General features: G+C 42.8%; 1 protein-coding gene across 1 annotated transcript in view; it reads left to right on the top strand.

Annotated features, from left to right (window-relative positions):
* Positions 1 to 1,296: 1,296 nt before the first annotated feature.
* Positions 1,297 to 16,221, top strand: part of LOC114923049 (CUGBP Elav-like family member 2) — a 115,292-nt gene continuing 100,367 nt past the window's right edge. The window contains exon 1 of the mRNA XM_029285447.1: positions 1,297 to 1,380. Coding sequence (XP_029141280.1) covers positions 1,376 to 1,380 — 5 coding nt within the window. The 5' untranslated portion in view covers positions 1,297 to 1,375. The remainder of the gene's footprint in view (positions 1,381 to 16,221) is intronic.

Below are 16,221 nucleotides of genomic sequence, written 5' to 3'. Positions count from 1 at the left end.
TTCTCAGTCTCTGCCTCTCCCTCAAACTTCAAGTCTCCGCATAAGAAAGGAAGGCACTTTGTACATGCTTAGAGGATTTGGTTTTCAATATAATGTATTGACTGTTTATTGAAAGGACCAAGGGCCATGTCCTCAGATAGGACCATTTTCATTTGAGAAGGCTCATTTGACAGAGGATAGAAAAGTGACTTCATATTTGTTGTACATTTAACCTCTACCTTCTAATAACCATCAAGGGCTAAGAACGAAACTGAGTTTCATCACTGAGTAGGAACTAATAATAATAATGATAAATGATAATGATAAAGTTGGAAGGGACCTTGGAGGTCATCTAGTCCAACCCCCTGCTCAGGCAGGAAACCCTATACCATTTCAGACAAATGGCTGTCCAGTTTCTTCTTAAAACTTCCAGTGTTGGAGCATTCACTGCTTCTGGAGGCAGGTTGTTCCACTGGTTAATTGTTATAACTGTCAGGAAGTTTCTCCTTAGTTCTAGGTTGCTTCTCTCTTTGGTTAGTTTCCACCCGTTGCTTCTTGTCCTGCCTTCAGGCGCTTTGGAAAATAGCTTGACTCCCTCTTCTTTGTGGCAGCCCCTGAGAAACTGGAAGACTGCTATCATGTCCCCCCTCGTCCTTCTCTTCGTTAAACTAGACATACCCAATTCCAGCAACCGTTCCTTATATGTTTTAGCCTCCAGTCCCCTAATCATCTTTGTTGCTCTTCTCTGTACTCTTTCTAGAGTCTCAACATCTTTTTTACATCGTGGTGACCAAAACTGGATGCAGTATTCCAAGTGTGGCCTTACCAGGGCATTGTAAAGTGGTATTAACACTTCACGTGATCTTGATTCTATCCCTCTGTTAATGCAGCCCAGCACTGTGTTGGCCTTTTTGGCAGCTGCAGCACACGGCTGGCTCATATTTAAGTGATTGTAACCTCTAACTTCTAATAATCATCAAGGGTTAAGAACGAAACTGAGTTTCATCACTGAGTAGGAACTTAAACAGGTTTTTTTTTAATGCTTCTTTCATGGTGGATATGAAAGTAGGAAATGTAGATCTTAAAAAACAGATTGAAAAGCTTCTTCATGAAGCAGAAGACAATTACCCCACCCCCTGTTTCTTTCTTAAAACCACTGATAATGCTGCTAGCATTTCCAAGAAAGAAAAGAAAAAAACATTGACTTAGTGTGAAAGGGACTTGGGAACTCATAAGTAACGGAAGCTGTAGCCTGTGACGCAACCACAAAGGAAACGGAGAGGCCGTCGCGAAACCTTGGGTTGCAAAGACACACACTCAGAATTACCCAAACTGTTGCGACGCAGCAAAAGAGGCGCAAGGAACTAGCCATAATTCTCAGATCTGCACCAAGACAATGAGGTACGGCGTCATTTTTCCTTTGATTCCCCTTAAAACGTGTCTTCTATTTTCATCTGAAAGAAGCTTTTCCTACTATGGGAACTGAAGGGTGCTGAGATGTGGAGCGGCAAGTCCCATGGCAGTGGTTGTCCTGCAAAACTGATGTTGTTCTTCTTTGAAGTTTCGGTTCTAGTTGTGGAACATGGCAGCAAGCGTTAGAACAATTCATTAATTAATTAACAATTAATGAATTAAAAGCCAGACCGATTCCTCCAGAAATTGTGGTGTCCAAAACTGGAGGTTTTTAAGAGATTGGATTACGTGCCATGCTACATATTCAATAATCTTGATATTCTTGTATTCTTGGGTTGAAGAAGATGGTAGCCTAGCGCTTGTCCATGAGGTAGAGAAATTTGAAATAGTTAAAAAGGTTTTCACGAGTTTTTTTAAAAAAAGTTTCAGACATTCTGTTTGTTTTAGTTTCTTGGAGAGATGTTGTCTTTCCTTTTTTTTTTCCATTAGTGCTGCAAGTGTTCCCGAGGTTCTGAACTTGCTTTCCTCAGAAAACTTGATCCTACTGCTGTAATAAATAAGTAACTATATTTTGGATGTTGCGGGATGATACTCTCACAGCATTTTGAAAACTAAACAGAACGTATGTGGAATTGAAGGTGATTATTAGGATTTGTTGTACAGTCAGCCAGATGTTTAGACTGGATTTGGCCCTTTGTCCACCTATCCAGTCCTTCTCAAGCATCTATTATTATTTTTTTTAGTCTGGAAGGACTCCTTACAGCAGCAATCGATGAGCAGCCATGTTGTGCTTTATCTTTCACTTTTATTCGCCTTCCTTTTTTCTCTGCTTCCTCTTTTGCCTTCTGCTGGTTTCCCGCTGATATATTTTGAGCTTCTGAGGTCTGTTCTTGTTCTGTGAAACCACTGCCCTAAGAACTTAATATGAATCATTTTTAGAGATGTTGCTATCATTCCTTCTTTCCATAACCATAAGCAGGAGATTCTGAAATTCAGGTCCCACCTAACTGCTAAACATTTCGTTTCACTATCTCAGGTGGCGTTCATCTACCTCAGGGGTCTTCAAACTTGGCAACTTTAAGCCTTGTGGACTTCAACTCCCAGAATTCCTGGCTAAGGAATTCTGGGAGTTGAAGTCCATAAGTCTTAAAGTTGTCAAGTTTGAAGACCACTGATCTACCTCCTCAAAGATCATTAGAAAGGAGAGCTTCCACCTTAAGGCCAAGTGCTTTAGGAAATAGCTTGGGCAGGACTTCTCTTCGATGCTCTAAGGCAGACATGTCAAACTCGTGACGTCACGTGACGTCACGCAACGTATCAGAGCTTTTTCGCCATTGCCGGCAATGGGGTGGGTGCGGCTCCAGTATGATGAAACCAGCCCACGGGCTGGCAGTTTGACACCCCTGCTCTAAGGCCACCAAATTACGCCCTATCTCCAAGGCTGAAACCAAGATAGTTTTATGAGATGGTCAAGATTAGAAGAATGCCTTCATCATTGTCAGTGAGGGATCCTTGGTGCTCTCTGAAGCTTGGTGGTTTTCTTGCCGACATTTCATGACCCAAACTAGGTAGCATCCTACTGATGATGATGTTACCTAGTTTGGGTAATGAATGTCTGCAAGAAAACCACCAAGCTGAGAGTGCACCAAGGACCCCTCATTTCAACCCTGTGCTACAAATATTCTCCTTTATTGGTACCATTGTCAGTTTTTGATTTTTGATTTAGTCTGTCAACCTGTAGGCGTGTGATTTAGCTTTACTACAACTTCCAGTACTCTTAAGGAAGCAAATCAACACCAAGGGAACCTGAGAATGATAGTTTAATAATATCAAGAGGACTTTCGTTTCCTCAGCCATGCTACTACCTTCTTAAACCGGAAACTAGCTGCAAAGCTCAAGAGAGTGCTGTACTTTAAGAGCTTGCTGGAAGACCAAGGCGAGAGAGGAATTCTGCATGGGTGTTATTTATTTTATTTTAAATATTTTTTTAAAAAAAGCAACAGGAATCTCCACTAATTCTGCTGAATCTTCTATTAATTGTCAGATGTGTAGACCAGGGGTAGGTAACCTTGGCTCTTTTATGACTTGTGGACTTCAACTCCCAGAATTCCTGAGCCAGCCATGCTGAGGGGAAAGGGAGAGTTTCCAAGATGAGCCATGCTGGCTCAGGAATTCTGGGAGTTGAAGTCCACAAGTCATAAAAGAGCCAAGGTTGCCTACCCCTGTCATATACAGAAAATAGTTGGTTTTTAACTAATATTTATATGAAGAAAACCATGACTGAGAAAATCTGCATAAAAACTGTCTATTAAAGAAAATAGTGAGGAAAAGCTGCCTTCAAACTTGTAGCTAAGAGAAGAGACTGGACAGCCATTTGTCTGAATGGTATAGGGCAGGGGTAGGCAACCTTGGCTCTTTTATGACTCGTGGACTTCAACTCGCAGAATTCCTGAGCCAGCCATGCTGAGGGAAAAGGGAGAGGTTTCCAAGCTGAGCCATGCTGGCTCAGGAATTCTGGGAGTTGAAGTCCACGAGTCATAAAAGACTTGCCCTATACCATTTCAGATAAATGGTTGTCCAATCTCTTCTTAAAAACCTCCATTGGGTGTAAGCCAGCTTTGCTTAACAACTGTGTTGTTAACAACTGCAGTGATTCACTTAACAACTGCGGCAAGAAAGGTCATGGCTCACCATGGAAACCTCTCCCTTTCTCCTCAGCATGGCTGGCTCAGGAATTCTGGGAGGTGAAGTCCACAAGTCATAAAAGAGCCAAGGTTGCCTACCCCTAGTGTAGACAAGTATTTCTCAACCCTGGCAACTTGAAGATGAGTGGACCTCAACTCCCAGAATTCCCCACCAGCATACCAGAGGGGAAAAATTCTGGGAGTTGAAGTCCACGTGTCTTCAAGTTGCCACAGCTGAGAAACACTGGTGTAGAACAGGGGTCTTCAAACTTGGCAACTTTAAGACTCGTGGACTTCAACTCCTGGCTGAGAAATTCTGGGAGCTGAAGTCCACGAGTCTTAAAGTTGCCAAGTTTGAAGACCCCTGGTGTAGAACATAATCTTGATGGAACAGAACTGAGTTTGGGAAGATAAAACCCCAATCCTGAATATGACCAAATCTGGAGAAATGGAGGATTTTGTATTTTTGGCAGCTGAAAGGGGGTCCCAGTTGCATCTTTTCAGTCACCTTGAAATTGCTTTTGATCGAAGGCCCCCAAAAGCAGAGTTGGGGGACAAATGGGAAGAGCTCTTAAAGAACTTTTCATTAGAACTGAATAATGACACGGTGTAAATTATTCTCCATCTAACTGCTAAAACATATAAGGAACGGTTGCTGGAATTGGGTATGTCTAGTTTAATGAAGAGAAGGACGAGGGGGGGACATGATAGCAGAGTTCCAATGTCTCAGGGGCTGCCACAAAGAAGAGGGAGTCAAGCTATTCTCCAAAGTGCCTGAAGGCAGGACAAGAAGCAACGGATGGAAACTAATCAAGGAGAGAAGCAACCTAGAACTAAGGAGAAACTTCCTGACAGTTAGAACAATTAACCAGTGGAACAACCTACCTCCAGAAGCGGTGAATGCGCCAACACTGGAAGTTTTTAAGAAGAAACTGGACAGCCATTTGTCCGAAATGGTATAGAGTTTCCTGCCTAAGCAGGAGGTTGGACTAGATGACCTCCAAGGTCCCTTCCAACGTTATCATTATTATTATTATTATTTTGAAAAAGAGAATTGCAATTGAAAGAAAACAAAAGGTCAAGAAATTTCACGATAGTTTATTGGACAAGACTAGCAGAAATATTAACTTCAGTATAGGGATGGGCCATGTTTTGAAAGTCTTATTTTAAAAAAAAATAAGACTCAATCTTGGTGTATTGATGCCAGAATAGAAACTAGAAGAATTTGGCATTATCTTTGCAGTTCACTCACTCTCCACACTAAATATCCTTGTAAAAATTGAACTGCACTGCATTTTAAAGATGTAGCAAGTCAAGACTGAGAATTACGGCTATATAGCTTAATGGGCCTTCACACATTGCCACGCTAGGTTGTGTCAATCATTTTGCAAATGGAATTACTGTTTCAGTGGAATTCTCTGGAGATGCCCTTGTGGTTCAACTAGAAAAAAAATATAGATTGTAATCCTGATTGATGGTCCCGCAAACAGCATGTTATCTGGATTCATGTGTTTAAAAAACGATCAATAATAATTAGTTTCTATATTTTCATAATCAATATGTTGGTTGATAATATATTTCTTAAATCTTCTCGTCACCCGATTGTCTTCTTCTTACTAATACATATTTAATGGTACATAGTTTCCATATTTTCATAATCGATATGTTGGTTGATAATATAGTTCTTAAATCTTCTCTTCACCCGATAGTCTTCTTCTTACTAAGACATATTTCATGCTACATAGTACATATTACATTCCTTTCTCCGTAGTCATTTTTCTAGCCATTGATAAAAATTGTCCCATGTTCTAAAATATACTGAATCTTCTTTCTCTTTTATCTTCAATGTCAATCTGTCCATTTCTGCACAGTCTAAAAATTTTTTTAATTAATTCTTCTTCCGTTGGTAGGTTTTCATTTTTCCAATATTGAGCAAATACTATTCTTGCTGCAATTAATACATGTCAAATTAAGCATATACATTCTTTCTCATAGTTTCCTATTATTATGCCTAACAAAAATAATTCTGTCTTAAAGTCTATATGTTTTTTAAATGCATTTCAGCATAGATGGCCACCACAAAATTGTACATTGGCTCCCGGCTGGCCTGGGCCAGGGCCAAGGCAGCGGGGGCCGTTCCCTCACTGTTTCCAGGATGGCTTCGCGGGTGACATGAAACTACTTCACGGGCTGCATCCAGCCCCCGGGACTTGTGTTTGACATGTCTGCTCTAACCATATGTGTATTTTTGACCAAACTCTTTTAGCTTTAGGGCATGTCCACCAGATATGATAGTAAGTACCTGGTTTTTGTTTACATTTCCCCCACTTGCTAGAGTCTTTTTGTAGCCTTTGGTGTCCAAAGATCACTAGGTCAGAGATAACGTGGGCAGCCATTCTTAAACCTAATGATATGGCTGGTATTCTTTCTACTCTTTCATTTTGAGATAACGGAGATATCAAAACCTGCCAGGGCAATGCAGCCAGTGGCTAGCACTTATGCCCTGGTGGCACAGTGCTTAGAGTACAGCGTTGCAGGCAAACTCTGCTCACAGCTTGGAGTTCAATCCTGATGGAGCTCCAGGTTGGCCTTCCCTCTTTCCGAGGTCGGTAAAGCTGGCTGAGGAATTCTGGGAGTTGAAGTCCACAAGTCTTAAAGTTGCCAAGGTTGAGGACCCCTGCTGTAAAGCACTATGGGGCAGTTTATAAGTCTAAATCAGTGATGGCGAACCTTTTAGAGACTGAGTGCCCAAACTGCAACCCAAAACCCACTTATGCATCATTGAGTGCCGGGTGGGCGTGGCCCATTGGGTGGGCGTGGCTGCGGTGGTAACGGCAGACTGGGTGGGACTAAAAAGTTCAATCAATCAATTCCAACTTTGCAAGATCTTTTTTTTCCCGTGAGAAGTTGAAATTGACTGATTGAACCTTTTTTTTTTTTTTGCACACGGCGGCGGAGGCCTAAAGCGAAAAGGTTTTATAAAACCCAGCTGAAGGCCTAGGACTGGGGCGACAGCGTGCGTGCCCACAGAGAGGGCTCTGAGTGCCGCCTCTGGCACCCGTGCCATAGGTTCGCCACCACTGGTCTAAATGCTATTGCTATTGCTATGCAAATCTTATTCAATATGAGGCTTTCTTTGGTCTTTTTCACATGGTCCAACATGGGGCGCATGTGTGCATGCACACGTACACACAAATATGCAAAGATGCCCTTCTCAGTTTGCAAAACAGTCCTCTGGAATGAAAGATGTCAACTTTTCCTATTTTTTCTTTTTTCTTCCTGGGATGGGAGACATCAAAGCTGTTTCTGATATGCTCCCTCCCCCTCTTTCTTTTTACAATGAATCCTTGTTTTCCTCCTACGCCCTAAATACTTTATTAAGCCCCCTCCAGAGACAATCTTCCCCCGAATGGCGGCATTTTCCAGCCATGCACAAAGAACAGCTGCCCTTGTGCCTGGCCACGTGTCTTCTGAGAGATCCTTCAGGGTTTCAGCTGCATCAGTTCTAGCATGGTTGGTTTCAGGGTTTGTTTGTTTTTTTCTTCCTCTCTCACCCTTCAGAAAACTAAATCTCTCTTCTAGAGGTTGTGTTTAACTTGATGGTTCCTGGAAAGGTGTTGTTGTTGTTTTTTTGCAAAGGCATTCACCACTTCTGGAGGCAGGGAGTTCCACTGGTTAATTGTTCTCACTGTCAGGAAGTTTCTCCTTAGTTCTAGGTTGCTTCTCTCCTTGATTAGTTTCCATCCGTTGCTTCTTGTCCTGCCTTCAGAATAGCTGGAGAATGGCTGGAGAATAGCTTGACTCCCTCTTCTTTGTGCCAACCCCTGAGATATTGGAAGACTGCTATCATGTTACCCCTAGTCCTTCTTTTCATTAAATTAGGCATACCCAACCGTTCCTTATATGTTTTAGCCTCCAGTCCCCTAATCGTCTTTGTTGCTCTTTGCTGTACTCTTTCTAGAGTCTCAACATCTTTTTTACATCGCGGTGACCAAAACTGGATGCAGTATTCCAAGTGTGGCCTTACCAAGGCATTGTAAAGTGGTATTAATACTTCACGTGATCTTGATTCTATCCCTCTGTTAATGCAGCCCAGCATTGTGTTGGCTTTTTTGACAGCTGCAGCACACGGCTGGCTCATATTTAGGTGATTGTCCACTAGGACTCCGAGATCCCTCTCACAGTTACTACTGTTGAGCAAGGTACCACCGTTCTATACTATACCTGTGCATTTGGTTTTTCTTGCCTAAATGTAGAACCTTACTTTTTTCACCATTGGATTTCATTTTGTTAGATAGCGCCCAATGTTCAAGTCTGTCCAGATCCTCCTGTATCTTAAGCCTGTCTTCTGGAGTGTTGGCTATTCCTGCCAGCTTGGTGTCATCTGCAAATTTGATGAGTTCCCCATCTATCCCCTCGTCCAAATCGTTACTAAGGCTTTATAAAACAGTACTAATACTTCACGTGATTTTGATTCTATGCCTCTGTTTATACAACCAAGGATTATATTAGCTTTTTTGGCTGCTGCGGTACACTGCTGGGAGAAAACCCTTTGTGTTTTCTCTCAGCCAAGACAACTATGAAGCAGGAGTCGTAAAAAAGAGACTTATTTCTCCACAAGTGATCTCCAAACAAGTCTTGATTATGATAAGTACAATGCATATTCTTAAAAATTGCTTCCTCTGCAAAGGCACTATGGAAACATCAAAATAACACCGGCGCAACAAAGATTTCTCTTTCAGGAGAAATTAAAAAGAAAAAGAAAAAAGAATCTCAGAGAAATAACATCTGGGGGAGTTGCATCAATGTTCCCCTGCTACCTTTTGTTCAAAGCCTGACCTTGTGAATGCATTCTGAAGGACACAAATGTAATGTGTGGAGGCAGCATGTGCTATCTGTGTTTGGCATAAGTAATGATTGTCGAAAATAATCATCTCCAACCTGTTGCCTTTCAAAGGGGTTAATCTGCATCTCTGTTCCAGTGAGGTTGGCAATTGGGTTTGTCTATGGATTTCCTATATTTCTTTCTAATTTGGAGGATTCCTGTGAGTTTACAGTACATTTGAGGATGCAATGCAATGCAATGTTTGAACTTGTATCTAAACCCAGTCAAGGAACTGCCAAGCAAGCTAACAGTAAACAGGTCAACCAAAGAATCTCTTAAGACCACTTCCATCTGTACTGACAGGGCAAACCACTAGAGCAGGCGTAGGCAACCTTGGCTCTTTTATGACTCGTGGACTTCAACTCCCAGAATTCCTGAGCCAGCCTGGCTCAGCTTGGAAACCTCTCCCTTTCCCCTCAGCATGGCTGGCTCAGGAATTCTGGGAGTTGAAGTCCACGAGTCATAAAAGAGCCAAGGTAGCCTACCCCTGTCCTAAGTTGTCCTGTTCTAAGTGGTGAGCCTCCTAGACCAGGGGTAGGCAACCTTGGCTCTTTTATGACTCGTGGACTTCAACTCCCAGAATTCCTGAGCCAGCCTGGCTCAGCATGGAAACCTCTCCCTTTCCCCTCAGCATGGCTGGCTCAGAAATTCTGGGAGTTGAAGTCCACGAGTCATAAAAGAGCCAAGGTTGCCTACCCCTGCACTAGAGTATAAATTGAGAACAAACCCCATTCCTTATTAATACTGATGATGTTATCTAGTTGGGTAATGAAACATCTGCAAGAAAACAACCCAGCTCAGAGAGTACCAAGGACCTCTCATTTCATCCCTGAGTTATAGATATTCTCCTTTATTGATATATCTAAACCTCTTCTTTCCCAAACTGGCAAAGGATTTGCTAGGCTGTGACTTCTGAAAGCTTACAATCCCGGCATATGTGGAAGATGCTAGTTAAGCCTAGCTGTTCTACATGAATAATGAGTCCCAACTGGAGCAAATGGGGACACCCTAATGCAATCTTTGTTTATGTAGCCAGGAAGTATAATGTTAAGTGAAAATGACCTTGTGAGGCAGAAGGAAACGCTACAGCCTAGACCAGGGGTAGGCAATCTTGGCTCTTTTATGACTCGTGGACTTCAACTCCCAGAATTCCTGAGCCAGCATGGCTCAGCATGGAAACCTCTCCCTTTCCCCTCAGCATGGCTGGCTGAGGAATTCTGGGAGTGGAAGTCCACGAGTCATAAAAGAGCCAAGATTGCCTACCCCTGGCCTAGACAAAAGTCTGATAAAGGAAAATTGAGCCCAAAGGAGGAAGGATGGAGAAAGTGGAGCAGAAGGGATCCTCCCTACTTATCAGGAGAGTAAAAGTAAGAGATGGTAGGGGCACTTGCAATATTCTGTTAATGTAACCTTACAATAAAGATCGAGTTAAGTGTTCATGGTTACGCTTCTTGTCTTGGACTACCTCAAGGAGCTAACGGGAAATCACAGTTGCTTAAGTGATAGCTTAATCTAGAACAGTTTTTCTCAACCTTGGAAACTTTAAGAAGCGTGGACTTCAACTCCCAGAATTCCCCAGCCAGCATTCTGGGAGTTGAAGTCCACACGTCTTAAAATTTCCCATAGTTGGGAAACATTGATCTAAAAGTATTATGAAAGACAGAATATTCAGGAAAAGGCTGGCTTGCTTGTCTCTTCACTCTTTCTTTCTTTCTTTCTTTCTTTCTTTCTTTCTTTCTTTCTTTCTTTCTTTCTCTCTCTCAATCTCTTCCTTCCTTCCTTTTTCTCTTTCTCTTTCTCTCTCTCTCTCTCTCAATCCCTTCCTTCCTTCCTTCCTTCCTTCCTTCCTTCCTTCCTTCCTTCCTTCCTTTTTCTCTTTTTCTCTCTCTCTCAATCTCTTTCTTTCTCAGAAGACATGTTCAATAGGGCAAGTATAGAGGGATTGACTGAGAACTGATTGTGCTTGCAGTCTGTCTCACTTTTAAAAATTCAGCAGCCTGCAGCATCTATTTTGGTACGGTGTCTCAAGTTTGGGCTATCAACTTGCACCTCACAACTTATGTTGCTTCCCCACCCAAGCTAGAGCATCTGTATGACCTCATTTGTGACTTTTGAGGCTTGCCAAGACATGGACGGAGCCAGACCTGTCACACACCCAAGCTGCTCTTTTTTGGTGCAGTTTAAGATAAGATAACCTTTATTGTCTTTTTTTTTTTACTGCGGACACAACGGCACACATCAAAAATGAAATTTAGTTGCCCGCTCTCAAAGTGAAACACATACATGACACACACACCTAAAACATCCTATGTACAACATATGTATTTTGGGTTTTGTCTGGGGAGGAGGCCATTTTTTTTTTTTGCATTCAAGTTATTTTTGACATAATGCCTCAAAGGTGCTTTTTCCAAAAGCCAACTGACTGGACTTTGTGTTTCCTTGAAGATGTTTTCCTCTTTATCCAAGAAGCTTCTTCAGTTCTAAAGAAGCTTCTTGGATGAGAAGCAAAACATCTTCAAGAAAAAAACAAAGTCCAGTTAGTTAGTTACTTTTTGGAAAAAGCACCTTTGGGACATCCATGACTAGGATGACTGAGAATCTCCAAACCCATTTTGACATAATGGTTAGCATGTTGAATTCTTCTATCGGGTGGCTGTAAATATCAAATTATCCAGTTGGCCACCCAACCTAAAGCAACAGAAGACGACAGAAGGCTATTAAAAGAATAAAATAATATATACGGCCTTTGTCCTTGTTCTCTAAAATAAAATCCGGCAGGTACAATAGCATTAAGATTTTATTAATGGCTGTTAGATGAGTGCTAGCAAAATATTTGACCTATCTAAAAGAAAAAGCGGTCCTGATAAGGAATAGCTTATTGCTTTAATAAAATAATAATGGTGATCATAGTAGTGGCCATAGCAATATCTATGGCTGCTAGTGCTACCGTACGACAGCAGCAGCAGATTTATTAATGTCTGAGACAAGTTGTAGATGAGCATGAGCATAAAGCAACACGTGGAAGTTGACGGTCTAAATTTAAATTTTAGAGAGAGAGAGCAAAGGCAGTGAACAGTAAATGCAGATAAAAGCAAATTAAAGTAATGATTGCCAAGGTTGGCCTATCTCTTGGGTTAGATCAGACATGTCAAACACAAGGCCCGGGGGCCGGATGTGGCCCGCGAAGTGGTTTCATGTGGCCCGCGAAGCCATCCTGGAAACAGTGAGGGAACGGCCCCCCTCTGCCTTGGCCCTGGCCCAGGCCAGCTGGGAGACAATGTACAATTTTGTGATGGCCATCTATGCTGAAACACATTCAGTCTTAGCTCCATAAGACCCACCCACCCCGCATGGCCTGAGAGGAACAGTGAGGCTCCACTGTGGACCATGCCTTGGAACTTGCCCCGGTCCCACCCCCTTCTGCCAGAGACCCTCAGATCTGTCCCACTCCTGCCCAGGACCCCCACAGGCACCCTTGACGTGAACGATGTAGAGCTGGCCACATCCACCCAGTAGGCCGCATCCCACTCCACCCATGCCAACCCAGTAGGCCGCACCCACCCGGCCCCCTGAGGGCAACCACAATGCTGATGCGGTCCTCAATGAAATTGAGTTTGACACCCCTGGATTAGATTATCCAGAAATTAGAGTTTTCTGTAGAAAACAGGGTGAAGTTGTCCGCTTCTAATTCCATCCTCCTGCCTCCTGTCCCACTAATTGCATGAAGTCTTCCTTCTATTCCTTTCCTATATCATTTATCTGGGGTGCTGTGGGAAAAGTAGAGTTAAGGCAGTCTTTGCTCTGTTTTTTTTCTTCTTCTCATTCACTGTTTATTCCTGGGGACTATTTTTCATTCCTGGAGACTAATTCCAAGAGATTGGACAAGCTATTTATCTGAAATGGTATATAGAGGTTCCTGCCTGAGCAGGGGGTTGGACTAGAAGACCTCCAAGGTCCCTTCCAACTCGTGTTATTCTGTTCCTTCCTGGGCAAGTCCTTCTTGGCAAGATTTCAGAGGTGGTTTGGCATTGCCTCCTTCCTAGGACTGAGAGAAAGTCACCCATCTGTCTTCATGCCTAAGGTGGGATTAGAACTCAGGATCTCCAGGTTTCTAGCCTAATGCTTTAACCATTGCACCATTTTTTTTCATATACCCTGAGGAAACTTTATAGTGCGAAGGAAGAAAGGAAGGAAGAGAGGGAGGGAGGGAGGGAAACAGACAGACAGACAAACTCAGGTTATTCTATATAAATTAAAATGTAAATGTTCATTTGTTCAAAATCTTAAATCTCCGAAAGTTCTTCACCGATTGCTTTGAAATTTTGACACAACATTGCATTCGAATACGCACGTGTTTTTATATACCTACTATTATATAGATGTCACACCTGTGACAGGTAAAAACATGTTTTTTTTAAAAAAACAGCGCCATCTGTTGGACGTAAAAACAACACATGCAGACTGAGCCACAGCAACACGTGGCCGGGTACAGCTAGTTAATAATAATCTTAAATATCAGTCCAAACCACACTGTCAAAAATAAAACCCTATAAGCAGTTTCTATATTATTCTATATTGTATTTTCTAAAAATGGGGACAGTGCCAAGTCACATTTGCCTACCAGGATCCAACCAAATAAGGCAGGGGTAGTCAACCTTGGCTCTTTTATGACTCGTGGACTTCAATTCCCAGAATTCCTGAGCCAGATTAGCTGGCTCAGGAATTCTGGGAGTTGAAGTCCACGAGTCTTAAAAGAGCCAAGTTTGACTACCCCTGAAATAAGGCAACCGAGTCTTTTTTAAAACCTAAAATGTTTTGTTGGTGCATATCAGGAGTTACAATAAAGTCCACTCCACCTCCAAAATAATCATTTTGATGGCCAACAGAAGATTCCCCGTTGCTCTCTGACGGTGGCACAACGTGCCAGTTTGGTCCAGTGGTGAAGGCTAGAAACTGGGAGTTGTGACTTCCAGTCCTGCCTTAGGCCTGACGCCAGGTGGGTGACTTTGGCCCCATCACCAGGAGAGGATGAGTTCTAGTCCTGCTTTAGGCATAAAAGCTGATTGGGTGAGTTTGGGCCAATCACCAGGAGACTAGGAGTTCTAGTCTTAGGCATGGAAGTCAGCTGGGTGACTTTGGGCCAATCACTCTCTCTCATTCCAATCCTCAGCCTGGCTGAGGAATTCTGGGAGTTGAAGTCCACAAGTCATAAAAGGGCCAAGTTTGAAGACCCCTGGCTTAAATCTAACAAACAAAATGGAGGCTGGCTGGGGAATTCTGGGAGTTGAAGTCCACAAGTCATAAGAGGGCCACGTTTGAAGGCCCCTGTCTTAAATCTAACAAACAAAATGGAGGCTGGCTGAGGAATTCTGGGAGTTGAAGTCCACAAGTCATAAAAGGGCCAAGTTTGAAGAGCCCTGTTGTAGGGTATACATAAGAAGAGGATAAAATATTAGGCATGTACCCTGTCTTGATTTATTTATACAAATAAAAAGACAGGGTAAACTAAATATAAAAATGTGTCTTAAATTCTGACTTTATGGAAGACAAGAAGGAGATGGAATGAGACCAGTGAATGAATAGTCCTGCATTAGGCTGTAATACTTTCTCACAAATATAAAAACTTTAGAATTGTATTCCTTTGCCGATACGAAGTGTATAAAAATGCTATCTCAGCTTTCTCCCAACCCTCGCAATGAAAGACAACAGTATAGCTAAATCCAGCATAATCCTGCTGTTGCTGCACTCTAGGGCCACTTCTGACCTATATTTTATATCCTGGTGCAATTTATTTATTTTTAAAACCGAACACATGGCTTTATTTTCACGGCTGTGCCTCGCACAGCTTGAAAAACAGTCTTACGTTTCACAGGCTTGGCTCTTAAGGCAAAACTTTAGCGTAGGGAAATAAATCAGCTTCAGATAGCATGTTTGGCCCTGGCCGTCCTGGTCCAAAGTGGATTTGTGATCTTGTTGTTGTTTGCTTGCATAGTTAGATTCCATAGAAATGGGTTTCTCCCTTTGCAAGTAGCCCAAGACAGAACTAGAACTCACAGTCTCCTGGTGATTGGCCCAAAAGTCACCCACTTGGTTTTCATGCCTAAGGGTGGGACTAGAACAGGGGTAGGCAATCTTGGCTCTTTTATGACTCGTGGACTTCAACTCCCAGAATTCCTGAGGTAGCCATGCTGAGGGGAAAGGGAGAGGTTTCCAAGCTGAGCCATGCTGGCTCAGGAATTCTGGGAGTTGAAGTCCAAGAGTCATAAAGGAGCCGAGGTTGCCTACCCCTGGTCTAGGAGGCTTACCGCTTAGAACAGGAGGACTTAGGACAGGGGTAGGCAACCTTGGCTCTTTTATGACTCGTGGACTTCAACTCCCAGAATTCCTGAGCCAGCCATGCTGAGGGGAAAGGGAGAGGTTTCCATGCTGAGCCATGGTGGCTCAGGAATTCTGGGAGTTGAAGTCCACAAGTCATAAAAGAGCCAAGGTTGCCTACTCCTGGACTAGAACTCGCCATCTCTTGGTGATTGGCCTGAAGTCACCCAGTCGGTTTTCATGCCCAAGACAGGACTAGAACTCTTAGTCTCCTGGTGATTGGCCCAAAGACACCCAATCAATTTTCATGCCCAAGGCGGGACTAAAACTCAGTTCAGTTTCTCTCCCGTTGCCTTAGCCCAGGGGTAGGCAACCTTGGCTCTTTTATGACTCGTGGACTTCAACTCCCAGAATTCCTGAGCCAGCACGGCTCAGCTTGGAAACCTCTCCCTTTCCCCTCAGCATGGCTGGCTCAGGAATTCTGGGAGTTGAAGTCCACGAGTCATAAAAGAGCCCAGGTTGCCTACCTCTGCCTTAGCCACTATGCCAAACTGACTGTCTGGAGCATTACAGCAAAATAATTCCGTTTCTGTGTGATGTATTTGAAGACATCTGTTACCTCCGATCTTCTCCTGGTGAAACATAACCTGCCCTTTCCACAGTTCACCCTCCTCTAGTCCGAGCACTTTAAAAAACCCTGCTGTTTCTGCAGGAGCACCACTTGTTAAAAAGGGGCTTTGACATTTAGCAATTATTTCCTTTTATATCTAGTTGCAGACGGTGATGGTGCCCTCGGAAGTCATGCCATGCAATTACTTGAGACAACTCTTTAGAGCAGAGAATATTTGCAAGATGACCTGGGGGTTGAGAAACCTTTTTCGGTCTTCATTTTAGATTGTGGTTTTATTACAAGAAAGCACCATTATTATTATTATTATTATTATT

Source organism: Protobothrops mucrosquamatus, unplaced genomic scaffold (assembly GCF_001527695.2).
Source record: "Protobothrops mucrosquamatus isolate PMUCROS unplaced genomic scaffold, P.Mucros_1.0 scaffold1719, whole genome shotgun sequence".
NCBI lineage: Eukaryota > Metazoa > Chordata > Lepidosauria > Squamata > Viperidae > Protobothrops > Protobothrops mucrosquamatus.
Note: the sequence above shows the minus strand (reverse complement) of the source record. Positions and strands in the feature narration are given on the sequence as shown.